At 43.2% G+C, this 19,744-nt stretch overlaps 1 protein-coding gene and 1 long non-coding RNA gene across 2 annotated transcripts in view; both read right to left on the bottom strand.

Moving 5' to 3' along the window:
* Positions 1-19,744, bottom strand: part of LOC309552384 — an 879,384-nt gene that overhangs the window by 463,049 nt on the left and 396,591 nt on the right. The gene's annotated exons all lie outside the window — the stretch shown is intronic.
* LOC309554722 (zona pellucida sperm-binding protein 3-like) lies at positions 1,976-8,722 on the bottom strand (the record flags this gene model as incomplete). Its single annotated transcript, XM_082256427.1, has 8 exons — positions 1,976-2,205; positions 2,922-3,061; positions 4,620-4,711; positions 4,796-4,916; positions 4,982-5,159; positions 5,230-5,333; positions 7,465-7,577; positions 8,237-8,722. 8 exons carry the CDS (start codon positions 8,720-8,722, stop codon positions 1,976-1,978), a joined length of 1,464 nt encoding a protein of 487 aa, XP_082112553.1.

Below are 19,744 nucleotides of genomic sequence, written 5' to 3'. Positions count from 1 at the left end.
ATTAGAGAGCTGTGTAGTCTGCTATTGGTAAATCTAAAGGCTCAAACACATAAGATACACAACTATACCTAAAAAATAAAAAAACGTAATAGACATTGTTTTTCATAAAAGGAAATTTGTCTATTCTGAATCACTATTACACAGCAAACAGAATTTAGTTAACTCCGAACCCGAATGCACCTACTTGAAGGTTTAACTCCAGCAGCTTCACCTAATTAAGATGCTAATGAGTGCAGGTTGGAGTTAGTTTTGGAGAAGTGAGCAGCTCTAGTTCAAAACTTAGTGAATTAGGCCCTTTGTCTCAAGCACATCAGTCGTGGCAAAAACTCCAGCCATTTAGGTACCACTTGCTAGACAAGACACCAAGGGAAAACCAGAACTAAAAGTTCATCCAACTGTTTGTTTGAAACACATAGGACACCCCCTCTTATGTGGATACTCTCTCTCCATGAGGATCATTTTTGGCCCTAGTAAATGTGAAACCATCCAAGGAGGCTCAGTGCTTCCATGGGTGATTTATTAAATGTATTTTCTTATGTATGACTTTTTTTATATTATATATGTTATGAGGACACTTGGAGGTCCTAATTGTATTTGTAAAAATATTTTCTAATCAATAAATATTGTTTAATATATCTCATACACTTTCTTAAATTGTCCTTAAAATCCCAGTCCTAAAGAAGTTCTTTTGTTCTATATACAAAATTTCTGGTATGGCGGTAATTTATATACCCTCAGTGCTAGAGGTTCAATTAGCAAGACACCAGAATTTATCAAAAAAAAAAAAAAAAAATGGTTTCCAGTGCACTACATTGTCATCATGCAGACTGGCTCCCCAAAGTGTTTACAAAACTTGCAGGGGAAAAAAAAAAAAAAATTTTGGCTTTAATAAGGCAATAATTGCTGCAGCAGCTTCTATACACCCTACAGATGTGTCACTCTACAGGCAGACTAAGCGAACCCCCCCCCCCCCCATATTGAAAGAAATGCTCTTTATGCTGTCATCACTTTAAGATTCAGTAAATCACACAAACTTTTCCCCATTGGGTAATGTCCCCCTGGGCTGTACCCAGACCCCACATAACTATTGTATGCCCAATTACTTGCATACAAATTTTCAAAGTGGGCACTTTGATTATTCCAGTTTGGGTCCTATAGACTTCAATGGGGCTAGTTATTCAGTTTGGGTGCAACCCAAACAGGGGGATCGTTCAGCCCATCCCTTGTAGGCAATAACCTGGTTTCCATGTGCTGTAGGGAATAACCTGGTTATTGTAATGGATGAATTTGCATCGCATTTGGACCAAAGTTGCACAGGATTTTTTGATCTGAAGCAGAATGGGATCACATGGTGTTCACACCTACGCAATCCAATTATGTCTGAATTGAAAGTTTGCACTGCGCTATGCAAACTGAGTGGGGGGGTTGTTAACTATTGACACGCCCAGCAGTTAACAGCCCACAAATCAAGTGCGATGTGGGAACCCAGTGGATTTGCAGGCTTCCTACATCGCATGTGTGAACCAGCACTTGGGACCAAAACTTTAGGGCTGCATGCATTATAGATGCCAGTCATGCAGCCAACTTGTTCTAAGGCAGAACTGCAACCAACTACACATTTTAGAGGAAACATTCAGAAGACTCACTAGCTAGGAGAATTTCAGGCAACCCCACTTCAGAGATCCTTACTTTTGTCCTAGTTAGTAGCAAGGGAAAGGTCTCCCTTACAGAGACCCAGACCACAAAAGATGTGTCCAAGTCACACAAAGTTGGCTTTTACTAGTTGGTCATCTTTATCTTTGATATCCATCACAGTGCCCTTATGGCTCTAGCCTGAAGTGGTCAACAAAATCCCTTCAAGTGTATTGGAAGAACTTGATTTTTTTTTTTACCAACCTCATTAAATCCCAATCCTATAACAAAGGACCATTAGGTCACCTATAAATGAAAAGCAATACTGATTTAAATGAGATTTTTATTCTTGCACAGACAGCACATACTGTGGTTTTTTCAGAGACTTCCCAATGAACACTGCACACACTAGGGCAACAAGAAGACCAATACATCCAACAGCCACCCACACCCAGAGCTCCACAGAAGCAGAATCTTCCTTCATCACGGCAGCTGAAACATCCCTTTGTTTGGGCCCAATTACAAGCAGAGGTCCCAGAGTGGTCACAGTTTGTCCCTCTTCTGTGTAGGGTTCTGTAGAGAAAAGTTTGGAAGTCAAGGCACATTTTTCTGTAGAATCTCAATTCAGTTTTGCACAAGTGTCCAAGAGTTCCCACCCATTATAGACCCCAAATTCTAAATTAGGCAAGGACAGAACAGACTCACCTGGTGGCACACGCAATACATACATCAGGGTTCTAGTCTTGATCTTGTGGTGCCACCCATGTCCCTTGGAGAATCTCCTACAGCTGCCCCACTTTCCATATTACTGGTACCATAAAACAAGATCTAACTCTATAAGTCTTGTTAGGCAATACTTCAAAGCCAAGACGTACAAATAAATAGCATCCCATTGAGATTTTAGTTCCTAGAGGAACTGTTCAAAGGGATGTCCTGATACTTTCACTCTTCTATTCCTGTGCCAACAGGTTCCCTTCTCAGTTTCAGCTCTAATAGATCACCAGGGCAAGTCTTCTAGTGGTTCTAACCCTTCCTCACTGTCAAAGAAGCTTATTGCTTTAGGTAGAAGGGAAATGAAGTGCAATGTAATCTAGTAGCCATCTAACCTCATTAGTTTCATCTAGGACCCTCTAGAGCAGATAACCTAAATGTAAAAAGTTGTGTCAAAGATGCATGGCAATACTTTTCCATGTGCTCACTGAAGAACCTTTCCTTTTTACATAAAACAATCTCATCTCACCTACAGCCATTCTATAACATACAGTATATATCATCAAGTAAAAACTCACCATCCAAAGCTTCTCTTTTCCCAAATGCTCTTGGTCTTCCAAGTCGTCCCCTTCCTCCTTGAAGCAGACTAGTAGGGTTGTTGCAGGTGCCTGTACCACAACACTGGCAGATATTGCTGGGGCCCTCAACTGCAGACCAGCTAGAGGAGACAGTAAAACAGTAATGGTCAGAACAGCGCCTACATTTGAGATGTTACCCCAAAATGTAATTCTGGCTATACCATATACTTATATAAAAAAGTGTATTCTTTGCATTGCTTCCTTTGTGTAAAATCTGTTGTTCCTGCCAGTCCCTCTACTTTAATAAAAACTGACCATGCCAAGTAGGAGCACACTGATTAGTTCTCTAGCCGCGTTGGGACTCAGCCCGCTCTCCAATGTTTAGATTGGTCCGGACACCTCTCCTGCACAGCCATTTACTGGGAAGCTCAGTGTACGGTTGCTGATCCTCCCCCCAGCTCTTATGCAACTGAGAACAGAGGGAATGGGATCAATTAATAGTTAATATATCTTACAAATTTCTGCCTCATTTCTATTTAAAACTGAATGGATTGAGATACCTTGTAATCCACTTACAAGTTCTGATGAAAAAGCCAAATGCTGCAGAGTATAGGTTACCTTGTTAGAGCAGGACAACTTGAGCTCATTCCTACCAGCAGCTAAAGTGCACTTTCACCCAAAAGGAGAAGCTTATCTGCCTCCTGCCACATTTGGCACCTTTTGCAGGAACCTGGTTTTGACAGGTACCCACTCCTGGCTCAGTTTGCTGTGGTGGTGAAAGGCAGAAGTTCAGCTTCTCCTTCCCCTTCCCCCCCACAGCAAGGCCCATTCAGAGTGCAGTGCGATTAATGCATGCACAGAAACTGGCTGTGGAGCTACAAAGCTTCACTACTTGTTTCCCCTTTGCCAAGATGGGGGGGGGGCTGCTGCCACCAAGTCTAGCCTATTTTCTAAGAAAACAGAACCAAGCACTTTGTCACTTCCAGTTATTGGCCTGTGAAAGCATCTATCACATTGATCTTGGTTTACTCTGCCCTTAAAAGCATCTGATCAAAGAGCTAAAGTCTGACATCAGTTGGTCAAGTCTGACATCAGACTGCCCATGCAGTCACAAGGGCCAGACATCACAATTGATAACTTACATTTTTTTTTTTAAAGAAAATGTTCCCGCCAAAAAATAAAAGTTTACGAGTGTGAGAATAGGCCTGGTGTGAAGTGGCTGGGCTCACATGAAAGATTAACAGCATGGGGATTTCTTGCTGGCTGATAAAAAGAAACTGCCTTAAATATCAAGTCTTTTCTGATATGGACTTACCTGGTACCAATATACCAACAAGGTCATTCTAGAAAGCAATATTAGATGGTGACCAACAGGATACCAGGTGTCATCACAGCTCATATCCTCTTGTTGGAAGTGCACCAAGGTGTCTGGTCCCAACAAGCAGATGTATGGCACCATACCCATAATACAAATCACCAACACTAAAGGCGCTCAGGCGTAGGTGAGAAAACCAAGTCCATGGAGGTTTCTGAACAGCCAGAATTATTGTAAATAGTATGGAAAAACCAAGACAGCAGATGCAGCCTGTACACCATTTACATTTATCCATGAAAACCTCCAGCAGTTCCGTCTCCATTGGGTGGGTGGGGGGGGGGGGGTTGAATGGAAAGCAGGAAACCATTTAATTACAATCTCACCTTTTTGTAGCTTTGCTATAGGAACAGGCCTTGTTCATGGCATCAGGGATCTGGGTGACTGCAGCAGCTCTCAGGTAACAGGTTATGTAGATCTGAATTATGAAATAGAACAGATTAACACTAATTTCCAATCCATTCACTTACACAAGGCACCCATAGATTCAACTAGGCCTCACCAGAGATGCATCATTTCCTAGGAATCGGAAAGCATCCACTGTGAATTGTAGCTTGTCTGACTCAACCCTTGGGGTGATGAAAGCTGAAGAGGAGTCATCTTGTATTCCATCTACTAGACACCTGCAGAGAATGGTCAGTTAGAGTGGGGTCATTAAGGAAACCCTCCCCCCTCCCAAAGAACATACCCATTGTTTGCAATGATGTCATAACTAGGAGCAGAGGTGGGATCAGGCGATATGGTGGCCACACATTGGTCAATGTACAGGATCAGTCCAACATGGTTCTGAGTGTCCACAGAGGCCTCTATGTAGAGGATGTCTCCAAGCTGGTAGATGGGAGAACTTCTAGGGCCACTCCAGTCCGCTATAGACATAACAGGGGGTTAGATTATAAAGTTCAGACATTCCCCCCTAATCTTCCTTACTCAACTCACCAGTCATTAGCCTCAAGGAGAAGGACAGCCTCTCCTCTGAGGTCACTGTGCTGCTGAATGGAACCCACGTTGGCTCAATAGCTTTGCTGCTCACATTAGCATGCCTATACATAGGACAGAATGGAGGTAAATGAGCTAGAAGTGCAATCATGTTAATTTCACAGGTAGATATTAACCATTTTAATGGCAAGTGCCACTTTACAAAGGAAAATATTAAAACCACAATATGGTAGCTGCCATTGGCAGCTTGACAGTTGCAGATTGTCATTTATCAGGACGATAATCTAGCAAGTCACTGACATAGTATGAAGGACAATAGTAAAAGACTGCTTTACTCCTTTTTCTGGGCAGAATCTTACAATAGAATGCCAGATTCAGTACAACATCCCTGAGGCCTGAGCCTCCAAGCTCAAGTGAGCAATATTCATTAAATTTGTCCCCAGATTCCCTTAATTCCTAGTTTTCAGACTAGGATTGACAACATGATCAACTCTTGCAACAAGGAACGTGGATACATGCCAGACAGACAACTAAACACTACCATATTTACCATGGGGTCTATGAAGAGACCTGTGGTAGGTACAGTGGCAGTAAACTTAAGGACCCAGTGCAGAAAGCAGAACTGTATTGAAGTAGTTCAGTATGCATAACAAACCCAGTGGGAAGATAACCCAACAGGATGTACAGTGAGTAATAGCTTTCTCAGGCCAAACGTATGTCTTGATTGAGGGGGCTGAATTTGGCCTGGCTACACCCAAGTATGGATGGCATGCCCCTGCACTTCCCCTACTTTTCTGGAACCCCTCCCAGATGCCCAGCACTGTCTGAGAAAGACAGGTGACCTGTCCTAACTATCCACATGGGAAATATGCACCAAACCCAGGGTCCTAAATTGACTGTGACCCAAGATTGCCACCAAAAACACTGGAATCCAGATTCTGCCCCTGATCGAGGCGGTCATAAAGGAATGGGTCCCCCCCCCCCCCCCCCCAAAACATAGCACCACCAGCAGTGGAGAAAATAAATGCACCTGTCTACAAAGCTATTCTATGATTGTCAATGCTGATCCTCCCACCACCACTCTAGCAATAGAAGGCATTGGTAATTACTGCAGTAGAGGTGCTAGGTTGTAAATTAATGTAGTAAACATGTAGTTCCGTAGTACTAAAAGTAAAGGCTTTTGGACCCATATAGAAAATGTGACTACCAATACAACTCAGCCAAACATCTGAATTGTGGTGCACCGCATGCATTAGCTTAATGGGCAGAAGGCTCCATTCACACTTAAGCAAGTTTGGACATCACAAATTGTTCCCCATGTTTTCCAAATATAAACCATTTATATCTGCACAATTAGTTGCAGCAATTTCAAAGTAGTTCATGCATTACTTTGGTCTGACTTTCATGCAAATTACAGCCATAGACGTCAATATTAACCCTTAGACATTGCATGAAAGTCATACCTGAATGTTCTAATGGACAACTCCTGCACACAAGTTGCATTGTATAACTGGTGTTAAAGTCAGAGTAGTATCCACGTAGCACTCCAAATTGGGTGCAATTGGGAGTCGTACAAGCATGAATGGGCCCTTAAGTAGAACTACGGGCAAAACTAATTTTGGATAGAGCAAGAGAGGGTTATAACCCCCATCTGTGCCATTGCAGAAATTTCCCTTCACTTCCTGTCCCATAGCCAAACAGGAAGTAAAGGAAAACCATGCAAATTAGGGAATTCCTTGGGGACACCCAAATAACCAGAACTAGTGTCCCCACTGCAAGATTTCCCCTCCATTACTTTTCTTGGGACATCCAAAAATTTTGATTTTTTTGCTTTCGGGGTAAAGAGGGAATCTCCCCAATGGGAGCACACCTGCAATAATTGACGGGGGTTATAATCCCTCTAGACTATGCAAAAAACAAAAAGTCTTGCCTTTAGTTATACTTTAAGGTTTTTGCTGTCTGTATCCTTAAGATTAGTGACCACCCTCAGACAAAACCCAAACATTTTCAGGGTGGTCACCCAAGAGGCATAGGCAGCTATCCCAATGGACACTTGTTCCAGTGGAGAGATTCTTTCTGCATTGTGCCTACAGAACACTATGTGAAGGGAAATCTCTTGAACAGGACAGAAGAAAAAAAACATGACAGGTGTACTGTTCCTGGTGAAATGTTTGTCTAGAGATTAGTAAAGATGCATTGTTAGGACCTGCATCAAGCCCCCTAGTGTAGACTCACCTGTAGTAGTAGCACATTATAGGAACCACAGCTGGGTTGGTTCTGATGATTGGAATGGAAGAGGTTGGGCTGTAGGTCAGGTTGGTAACATAGATCACCCAGTCTTGCATCATCTGTGTACATAAGAGCAGAACATTACAAATACACTGCAGCAGCACTCATGAGACATCCATTGATCTCCACTTTCATAGACTAGCCATCATGCTAAGGAAACACAGGTTTTTGAATCTTATCAGGTCAGCAATCCTGGACAGCCTTTTAAAGGACTATTTTGTACAGGTCCTCTGAAATGGTGTCAGGATCTTTAAACCCTGACAACTTAAAAATGCAGATGCATTTTTATTGACTTCTTCTAGAAAGTATCAACTCCATAGCATAGCTCCCTTACATATTGTAGCCCCTCTAAGAAGAGTCTAGTTAATCTGCTGGCTGAACATTAACATTTTATGTAGCTGATGTGGGAGAAGCTAAGGGAGATACTAATCACAAAGTAACGGCTCCTAGCAGTCAGCACAATATAAAAGTCCTAAAGCTAATGGGCCATACTTAAGCAACCCTGCAACAAAAGGAAAAAAAGGTCAGCAACAAGTTAAATTGAGCAAGAAGTTTGGGGTTTTTATTATTTTCCCCCTCATTTTTGTTACCTTTGGTGTACATGGGAACGAGGGCCAGTGGTCCCCCTCTAATTACTCCATTACATCTCAAGAGAAGTATAAATGAAAAAACAAAGTAAAATTCCTTTAAGTGTAAACGTTAGCATGTAGGGGATTACCTGCACAGTGTTGCCACAATCCTGGAGGCTAATCTGGAAGATAACATGGTCAGCACTTTGGGTGTTCGGCTTGCAGCCTTGGGGTCCCAGGCTCAGATCTGAGGGTTTCACCAGCTTTCCAGTCCCATAAAAATCCACCATGACATTGACCACCATGCTGTCCTCTTCACACTGGACACTGACAGGGGAACTAGGAGAACTTACAGGTGGGGGCTGCTGGCGAGGCCTCCCAATAGCACGTCCACCAGGTGAACCCCACTGAGCACCACCTCTAGAAGCCCCAAACCCATATACAGGCTCATTACCTCCCCGGGAAACGCCTCTAGAAGACCCCTGGCTCTGACCAGGTACAGCCCGTTGGTAATTCCTCCACCAGTCTGACTGGCGCCTGTGTCTCATGCCATCTCCAGCACATCCAAAGCCTGGCCCATAAACCAGGGCCAGAAGAAACATCCACCTGCCATAAGCCCTCACTCCTAGACCCATCCTGCTTACAAGAGAAAATGCAATAAAGGAGGAAGAGAGAGCTGCCTTTTATACCCCGCCCACCAGTCACTAATACCCCCAGCTGGGGCAAATCAACCCCACCCAAATGGCTGCCTCACTTAGCACAGAGCTAAAGAAGGCTACACATTATACAACTTTCTGGTATAATTTTCCTTTAGATTTACAAAACCCATATACTATGAGAACACCTAAACACTTTCTATTTATATGCATCCAGGCAGGCCCTTGCATTACATAAATCTAAAGGAAATTGAACAATAATAATTGTATATGATTATATGTTGTGTATTCAGGTAAGGCTCAATTCAAACTTGTGCGACTTGTAATGCAACTTTGGATATCAAAGTTGCATGACAAGTCGCTCCCTATTTTTTCCAATGATAATCGTTCATATATGCGCAACTTAAAGTTGCAGCAACTTCAGAGTAGTTCATGCACTACTTTGGTCTGACTTTCATGCAACTTGAGGGCCATAGACTTCAATGTTAACCTTCAGAAGTTGGTTGAATGTCCTACCTAAATGTTATACAATGCAACTTGTGTGCAACAGTTGTCCATTATCACTGGTCAAAGTAATAGCCAAGTTGCACCCATCCAAAGTTGCATTAAAGTTGCACTACAAAGTCGGCGCAACTTTTGGAGACTTAAAGCGGTAGTAAACTCAGACAATGAAACCACATGTCCATAGCATGCCAATGGGGAAGGAGTCTTGCGGGATCTTGGGGCTGACTCTGACAGAAGGAAATGACACAGCCCCAGCATAGACCCAGCATTTTTCCGGCAGCCTAAGCTAGTCTGAAAATAAGGAATAACGGTGCTTGCATAAAAAATAACAAAAAATACAATAGCCTGCTATTATTAATTTAACCACTTTACCACTAAGCCTATTTTTGACATTTTTTGTTCACAAGTTAAAAACAGTATTTTTTGCTAGAAAACTACTTAAAACCCCCAAACATTATATATATTTTTTTAGCAAAGACTCTGGAGAATAAAATGTCGGTCATTGCAAAATTTTTTGTCACGCGATATTTGCGCAGCGGTCTTTAAAACGCCATTTTTTTGGAAAAAATTTGAAAAATCACATTTCACTGCATTTAAAAAATACTAAACAGTAAAGTTAGCCCATTTTTTTTGTATATTGTGTACGATGTCATGCCGAGTAAATAAATACCCAACATGTTACGGTTTAAAATTGCGCCCCCCCGTGAGAGATCTCAATCTGTGACGCTTAAAATTTATTTAACGGTTACCAGTTTAGAGTTAGAGTGTAGCTCTTTTTTTTAAATTATTGCCCACGCTCTGGCGATCGCGGCGATACCTCACAAGTGTGGTTTGAACAGCGATTTCATTCGCGGCTCGACTTGCGTATACGTTTTTTTTTGTGCGCGAGCCAACGGTGATGGGGGCGGCTACATTTTTTTTTTTTTCAACTTTATTACATGTTTTTTTTAAAAAAAAAAATCTGATCACTTTTATTGCTGTCACAAGCAATGTAAACATCCCTTGTGACACCAATATGTAGTGACAGGTACACTTTATGGAGGGATCGAGGGTCTAAAAGACCCTAGACCCCTCCACTACACTTCCATGTATGCAAAACGCCGAAAACGGCATTTTTGCATACAGCCGTTTTTCAAATGTGCCGCCTTTTGCAGCACAGTAACCCGGAAGTGACGTCATGGACGCCGCCTCCGGGTAACGTCATCGGAGACCCGATCGATGCCGTTTACGGCATTCATCGGGACTCCATCCAGCCGGCGGACGTGCCGGCTGGGTGCTCGGGGCTCCCGGTGGGACGGGAGCCCCGAGCAAAGCCACGGAAGGCGGCGGGAGGGGGGGCGTCCCCTCCCGCCCCCCCCGGGTAACGATTGAGCAGCTCCCGAGCCACATCGGTCATTACCAACGGAAAGCCGACCGTCGGCTTCAAACAATGGTACCGGGATTATGCCTCTAGCTAGAGGCATCATCCTGGTATAACCCCTTAAAGTCAGCCGACGTAGGTCTACGTGGCTAGACGTTAAGTGGTGAAAGAAACATGATCAAAATGGTGATACAACTGCTTTAAGCTACATGGTAAATCTCTTGATGTTGGGAGAGTTAACCACTTGCTGGAGATTATCAGTAGCTTAGTCCTGCTGCTAAAATCGCTAGAGATCACTAGGAGCATCAAATGACTGCAAAACAGATGATACCAATGGCTCTCCATGAAGTACGCTACACAACCAGCATGAATTAGCATAATCCCACTTGACTGCTCAATGCTTCAATTGATCGCTACAAGATACTACTAGTGTAGCTTACACCCTAGGGGGCTATTTGTTTCAAGGCCCATTTATATATTAGTGGTGTGTTTAATGCACCAACGTTCCTTGCATTAAGGTAGTGGTCTCCAAGCTGCAGCCTGGGGGCTGGATACAGCCCTTTGCTTTCTTTCATCCGGTCTTTGGAGCAATATTATATTCTTTGACACCAATAAAGGGGCACAGTTCCTGCCATTTAGAGATGGGTTCAGAGCTAATCACGGGCAGTGAAACATTTCCCAGTCCTCAGCTGCACAGATCCAGGAAACGTCTCGCTGCCTGTAATTAATGGTGTGCACTGTTGGCTTCCTGGGGGGATTGGGCAGGTGGGTTGGGACTAGGATCCTGAACATGCCTGAGCCCATCTCTACTCCCAATGACACCTAAGATGGGGCACAGTTCCTCCCAGTGGCACCAACAATGGGGCATGATTCCTGCCACCCAATGGCACCAATGATTGGGCACAATTCCTCTCACTGACACCAAAGATAGGGCATGGTTTACTCCCACTGATGCCGGGACATTTTCTACTTTCAACGGGCACAGTCTGCCCCCCTAAAGTCTAAAGGACAATAAACTGGACCTTTGTTTAAAAAGTTTGGAGACCCCTGTGTTATGGCATCCTATTCCATTTGCACCAAATAAGCAAAGCTCATTGGGGTGCCATTCCAAATGGCAACATACTAATGTAAATCTGGCCTCAGTGACCATTTTCTGGTCCTAGTGATTAACCCCTGACCATGGTAATGGCGGGATTGGGTTTCTAAAGTCTCCTGTGTAGCTCTAGTCTTTGGGCTCATTCACATGGTTCTGTACCTTTTGCAGAGCCCTTTGCAACAGCCTTGTTCTATTCACTATGGAATGCACACCCATTCGGGTCTATTAGGGCACACAACAGAAATCACTCGCAATGCAATGTGCATGGGTGTGTCAAATAATGTGTTTGAACACAAACAACTTTTAAATAGGTCCTTTGGGTGGATATACACTTTGCACGGTGATGCTTGCAGTCTCATACAGTTATAACATAGGTAATGGCATGCACTGTTGTGTTTTTGCCTCCATTGCATTCCATGTCCTTGGACAAAGAAAATCTGTCTGCCAGGCATGATGGTATATCTCACTAAAACTCTTTAACTACTTCAATACCGGGCACTTTTACCCCCTTCCTGCCCAAGCTAATTTTCAGCTTTCAGTGCTGTCGCACTTTGAATGACAATTGAGCGGTCATGCAACACTGTACCCATATTAATTTTTTTGCATTTTCTGCACACAAATAGAGCTTCTTTTGGTGGTATTTATTCACCGCTGGGTTTTTTTTAGAAAAAAAAAAGGAAAAAAAGACCAAAAATATTGAAAAAAAAAAGTTTTGCTAGTTTCTGTCAGAAAATTTTTTAAAAAGGTCATTTTTCTCCTTCACTGATGTGCGCTGATGAGGCTGCACTGATGGGCACTGATAGGTGGCTCTGATAGGCACTGATGAGGCGGTACTGATGGGGACTGATGGGGTGGCACAGATGAGGCGGCACTAATATGCAGCACTGATGGGCACTGATAGGCAGCACTTATGGCCAATGATAGGTGGCACTATTGAGTAGTGCTGATGGGCACTGATGGGAACTGTTGGGTGGCACTGATGGGCACTGATAGGAAGCACTGATGGGCAGTCACGGATGGGAACTGAAAGGTAGCACTGACTGGCATAATTGATGGGCACAGATTAGCCTCATTGATGGGCACAGACTGGTGTCACTGATGAGCACAGTGTAGCATCACTAATAGGCCACCTTTAGGGCTTGCATTGTAACTTGTGCCCTGATTCCCCATACACTTTTTCCTGTGAGGAAATGCCGCTTATCAACTCTCCTCACCTCACATACTGATAGTGTAAGAGAGAAAAAGCAGATAAACGGCACCATCTTGTTTTCATGTGATCGGCTATGATTGGTCACAGCCGATCACATGGGTAAAGAGCCGCAGGGGCGGGGCACGTGATCGGGGCTAAACTGGGCGCCGTCATATTCCAGAACGAGAGCCGCACCGCTCTGCTATCATTTGATGGCAGGCGGGTGAGAAGTGGTTAAAACATATTACATGCAGAGCCAGATTTAGACCTTGGGGGGCCAGGGGTACTTCGGGTTCAGGGGGGGCCCCTTATACACAGAGATGGTTTACATTCTCAATGACAGCCACACACTTTTAAAATGCATAACACCCCATCATTCTGAGGTCACAAATGCCCACACACATGCAGTCATAGTGTTCTATGTGTGGTTTGCTTGAACCGCCAAAATTCATTTTTGAAAAATTATACAACATACTAGTCCAGAGTTTTACAGCTGATGGCAGAAAAATATTACCTTATAAAAAATAAATATTACATTTATTAAAAGAAATAATGTTTTTTCATTATACATTTTATATAATATTATATTAATATTATTATTTTTTTTTGAATTTTTTCAAAGTTATCTTATATAATTTTTGTAAAGAGGAGGGCGTCTTCTGCCAGGGGGGCCCAGGGCAATGTCCCTTTTGCCCCCTTATAAATCCGGCCCTGACTTCATGTGTGTTATACTGCATTACCAAGAGTGTTAGCATAGCCATATCAGGCCATATCAGGCCATGTGACTGCCATGGGGCCCAGGAGGAGAGGGGACCCAGCACTGTCTGCCTGCATTGTGATTTATGCACCAATAGCAGTTGGGAATATAACTTGGCAAACAACTGAATATATTTTGTGAACATACTTGGTGTGATTAACACTCCCGTATCAGAGAGGATCTGAATTTAGGTTCTTCCACATGGGTGGTGGAGGGCATTAAAAACATGTGGCTGACGTCACAGATTTGATGCTCCCTGGCCGAATGCTAACATTACAGCCTGACAGGGCTGTACACAAACACCGCTTCGGGGCCCCCCGAATTTTTAACTGTAGAGTTTGCACTGCTTGTCAAACCCACCCACTAAGATCAATGGGGCCACACCACAACTTGACTCGCAGTTGTGGTGCAGTCCCGCAATGTAAAACTGCCATTCAACAGGGTAAAAAAAAAAAAATAGGAAAAAAGTTAAGAGTATCAAGAGGTGGCAGTTGCATCTCCTAAACACCTGTAGCCTGCTGCTATACATCCCTCTGAAAAGCAATTCACCACAGATCACTTTTCAGAGGGCGTTAAGCATTACTACATGACTGAAAGAAGACTGTTAATTGGAGTTTAAAGCTAGAGGGGGTCCAATCACATATAGTTATGGCCCTGTGCATTATGTTTAATTTCTGGGTCCCCAAAATGGTTATTCCTTCAGCAAAGTACATATTGCATATTTTCCAAATACTCCTGGGAACCACTCACATCCTGCTCTCCTGCAACTTTCTCCTGCTATTTTATAACCAGAAAGCAGCAGGACAGGTCATTCCCTGCCGTGCAGCACACGTAAACAATGGGGTGGGATTCTGGTGACATCAGTATCCTTATATGGACATGTGCTTGTATTTAGCCATTGTCACTGACTAAATATGGGCATGTGTCCATATAAGTGCACTGATATGACACCAGCATCATACTGCTTTGTTTAAATGTGCTGTAGGGAATAGGGATTGGTGAAGGGTTCAGCCTGAGCATGAGTTTAGGCTAACCATTGACTGTTTGCCAGTTCAACGAACACCCGAATTATCGGGGTGTTTGAACGACCACAATGCACTGTGCCACGCATAGTGCATTGGAAGCCCTGATTGGCCGAAGGAATGAGAGCTTTGAACAATCAGGGCACATAGCACTTTCAGAGCCATGATTGGACGCTGTCATGATGACTCTATCCAATCATGACTCATTGCTCTTAGTCACACCCCACACTATAAAAGTATTCTTCCCATAGCAGCCATTTGCAGTGTGATATTGGCGTGGAGAGAGATAGAAGAGGGTTCTGTTTAGTGCTACTAGAGAGTTCCCGTGTGCTATTCTGATTCTATTGTCAGAATGTCAGTGTTAGGTATCAGTTTAGTGTGAATTTAGTGATAGTTCAGTCAGTGTGAGTGTAGTGACCATTCATTTTTATATTAGTGTCAGGTTATTTTGTCGGGGCAGGTTTACTGCAGTATAGTTCAGTGCGTTACTGCACGTTAAGCACAGTGTATTTCTATGCATTACTGCACGTTTAATGCAGCATATTTCTGTGCATTGTTTCACATTTAAGGCATTTTTCAGTGCGTTAGTGTACATTTAATGCAGAATATTTCTGTGCGTTACTGCACGTTTAACTCAGTGTATTTCTGTGCGTTACTGCATGTTTAACGCACTACATTTCAGTGCGTTAGTGCACGTTTAACGCAATATATTTCTGTGCATTATTGCATGTTTAAGGCAGTATTTTTCAGTGCGTTCATGCACGTTTAACACAGTATATTTCTGTGCGGTACTGCACGTTTAATGCTGTATTTTAGTGCGTTACATACTGTTTTAATGCAGTATATTTCAGTGCATTAGTGCACATTTTACACAGTATATTTTTGTGCGTTACTGTACGTTTTACGCAGTATATTCCAGTGCATTAGGTGCCATTTAATGCAGTACATTTCAGTGCATTAGTGCACGTTTAACGCAGTATATTATAGTGTGTTACTGCATGTTTAGTGCAGTATATTTCAGTGTGTTAGTGCATGTTTAACACCGTATATTTCAGTTTGTTACTGCATGTTTAACGCAGTATATTTCTGTGCATTACGTGCTGTTTAATGCAGTATATTTCTGTGTGTTACGTGCTGTTTAATGCAGTATATTTCTGTGTGTTACATGCTGTTTAATGCAGTATATTTCAGTGGGTTAATGCAGGTTTAACGCAGTATGTTTCTGTGCGTAACTGCACATTAATCACAATATATTGCAGTGCGTCAGTGCAGTTTTACTGCAGTATATTGTAGTGTGTCAGTGGAGTGTGTCTGTGTTGTGAGTACTCATGTTAAAGTTCATCAAACACCCCTTTCCATTGATTAAAGTGCATCCACACACATTCACATCCGCACACATTTCCACATCTTTATTACATTTTGTCAATAAGCCCCCCCCCCCCCCCCCCCCACAGATCATGTCTGGGAGGCCAACAAGGAGAGGCAGACGTTTGCATTTGCTTTGTGAGGCAGTCAGCAATGTATATGTCCAAAGGCAAAGGTGGACGTTGTCCGTCCTCAGGCAGGGCTTCATTTCCTCTGTTTAGTGATGTTGCTCGTGCTATTCAGCCACAGCATGAAGAGGAGGGAGTGGAGTGGACTGGCTTACTAAAACATCATCATCCTCCTCATCCCTTGTCATCCAAGAGGAGACTAGTGCGCAGTCCACTGCAGTGTATTTCTGTACATTACTACACGTTTAATGCCACATATTTCTGTGCAGTGTTGTAAATTTAAGGCAGTATTTTTAAGTGCTTTAGTGTTCATTTAATGCAGAATATTTCTGTGCATTACTGCACGTTTAACTCAGTGTATTTCTGTGCGTTACTGCATGTTTAACGCACTATATTTCAGTGCGTTAATGCACATTTAAAGCAATATATTTCTAAGCATTTTTGCACGTTTAAGACAGTATTTTTCAGTGCGTTGGTGCACGTTTAATGCAGTACATTTCCGTGCGTTACTGCATGTTCAATGCAGCATATTTCAGTGCATTACTGCGCATTTACCGCAGTATATTTCAGTGCGTTAGTGAACGTTTATTGCAGTACATTTCTGTGCGTTACTGCGCGTTTAATGCTGTATATTTCAGTGTGTTAGTGCACGTTTAACAGAGTATATTTCAGTGCGTTACTGCACGTTTAACGCAGTATAATTCTGTGCGGTACTGCATGTTTAATGCTGTATATTTTAGTGCGTTACATACTGTTTTAATGCAGTATATTTCAGTGCATTAGTGCACATTTTACACAGTATATCTCTGTGCGTTACTGTACGTTTTATGCAGTATATTCCAGTGCGTTAGGTGCCATTTAACGCAGTATATTTCAGTGCATTAGTGCACGTTTAACACAGTATATTATAGTGTGTTACTGCATGTTTAGTGCAGTATATTTCAGTGTGTTAGTGCATGTTTAACGCCGTATATTTCAGTTTGTTACTGCATGTGTAACGTAGTATATTTCTGTGTGTTACTTGCTGTTTATTGCAGTATATTTCTGTGTGTTACGTGCTGTTTAATGCAGTATATTTCTGTGTGTTACGTGCTGTTTAATGCAGTATATTTTTAGTGGGTTAATGCAGGTTTAACGCAGTATGTTTCTGTGCGTAACTGCACGTTAATCACAATATATTGCAGTGCGTCAGTGCAGTTTTACTGCAGTATATTGTATTGTGTCAGTGGAGTGTGTCTGTGTTGTGAGTACTCATGTTAAACTGCATCAAACACCACTTTCCATTGATTAAAGTGCATACACACACATTCACATCCGCACACATTTACACATCTTTATTACATTTTGTTAATAAGCACCCCCCCCCCCTACCCATCATGTCTGGGAGGTCAACAAGGAGAGGCAGACGTTGCATGGCTTTGTGAGGCGGTCAGAAATGTATATGTCCAAAGGCAAAGGTGGACGTTTGTCCTTCCTCAGGCAGGGCATCATTTCCTCTGTTTAGTGATGTTGCTCGTGCTATTCAGCCACAGCATGAAGCTGAGGTAGTGGAGTGGACTGGCTTACTAAAACATCCTCATCCTCCTCATCCCCTGCCATCCAAGAGGAGACTAGTGCGCAGTCCACTGCAGCTGCCAGAGTGGTTTATTTTTGCTCCTTGGCCCCAGCTACTCCTGCCATAGTATGGAGGAGTCAGCTGAGTTATTTGAACACAGTGTCAGCCACTTGTTCCTTGACGATGCACAGCCATTATTGGTAGTGATGGGCCGAACATCCCCCCCGCCCTCTTTGGTTCGCACCAGAACATCTCGAACAGGCAAAAGTTCTAGCGAACATGCAAACTCTATTAAAGTCTATGGGACACAAACATGAAAAATCAAAAATCCTAATTTTAAAGGCTTATATGCAAGTTATTACCATAAAAAGTGCATGGGGACCCAGGTACTGCCCTGGGGGACATGCATCAATGCAAAAATGTTTTTGAAAACATTCATTTTTTATAGGAGCAGTGATTTTAATGATGCTTAAAGTAAAACAATAAAAACAAAAAAATTCCTTTAAATATCTTGCCTGGGGGGTCCCCCTAATCTGCCTGTAAAGTGGCACATCTGTACGATGTATGGATCCTACTGCAGCAATACTGACATTTCTAAAGAAAAAATTTAATTTAAAGTTGCTTGTGGCTGCAATGTATTGTTGGCTCCTGGCAATACAGATAAAAAAAAAATGAAAAAAAAAAAAAAAACAGCATAGGTTCCCCCCGAAGGGCCTGGTATGGATTTTAAGGGAAGACCCATACCAAAATTAAAAAAAAAAAAATGGCGTGGGGTCCCCCCCAAAATCCACACCAGACCCTTATCCAAGCATGCAGCCTGGCAGGACAGGAAAGGGGAGGGGACAAGCGAGCACCCCCCCCCCCTTCTGAGCCATACCAGGCCACATGCCCTAAACATGGGAGGGGTGGGTGCTTTGGGGCTCTGCCCCCCACCCCAAAGCACCTTGTCCCTATGTCCCCGACGCATCCAAAATAAAGAAAACTTTTCAAAAATTCTTTGCCTCTTCTGAGGATACCCGCTGTATGCCGCTCTCTAACTTTGACAGCTCTTTTAAAGGCAAGAAGTGGGGCCACCCAGTTACATCACCTGGTGAAACCGCCCCCTTCTGACGTCAGATTCTGATAAGACCCCCACCCACACACCCCCACAACCACAGCGCAGGGTTGTCAGGAAGAGGCCCTTGTCCCCATCAATCCCCCCCTTTCTTGGCTTGCCAGGCAGCATGCTCTGAAAAGGGTCTGGTATTGATTTTAGGGGGACCCAACACCGTTTTTTTTTTAAAGTTTTGGCGTTGAATTCCCCTTAAAATCTGTACCAGACCCAAAGGGTCAGGTATAGATTTTGAGGGGGACCCCACGCTGTTTTTTTTTTTTTACTCTGTCATAGGGTTCCCCTTAACTACTTAACCTAAATACAGGACACTTTCACCCCCTTCCTGCCTAGACCAATTTTCAGTTCTCATTGGCATCTACGGGAAATATTGGTCAGCTTGGCATGGCACTTCTCCCCGTCTTTAACATTGGCATGTATGGGAAACATTGGTCTGCTTGGCATGGCACTGCTCCCCATTTTTAACATTGGCATCTATGGGAAATATTGGTAGGCTTGGCATGGCATTGCTCCCTGTCTTTAACTATCCACTAGCTACCTGCCTAATCTCCATTATAACACACTATACACAGCTGCCGTGTCAGCAGCAGCCTTATATAGTGTGGGGTGTGGACTTAGCCCCTGAGCCATGATTGGCTAAAGGCACCCTGCCTTTGGCCAATCATGGCTCTGACAGGACATTGTGCTGTAATTGGCCAAAGCATACAGGTCAGGTGCATGCTTTGGCCAATAATCATCAATCAGTGCACTGAAACAGCGCAGTGCATTATGGGGCGCTCATCGGCAGGCGAACTTCCCACCGAGCACCCCATTTGTTCATATGTTCAGCGAACACACGAACAGATGATGTTCGAGTCAAACTTATGTTCGACTGGAACATAAAGCCCACCCCTAATTACTGGATTCAGATGTTG

This window comes from Pelophylax lessonae (assembly GCF_965119305.1).
Source record: "Pelophylax lessonae genome assembly, chromosome: 4".
Taxonomy (NCBI): Eukaryota; Metazoa; Chordata; class Amphibia; order Anura; family Ranidae; genus Pelophylax; species Pelophylax lessonae.
This window is presented reverse-complemented; position numbering and strand designations above follow the sequence as displayed.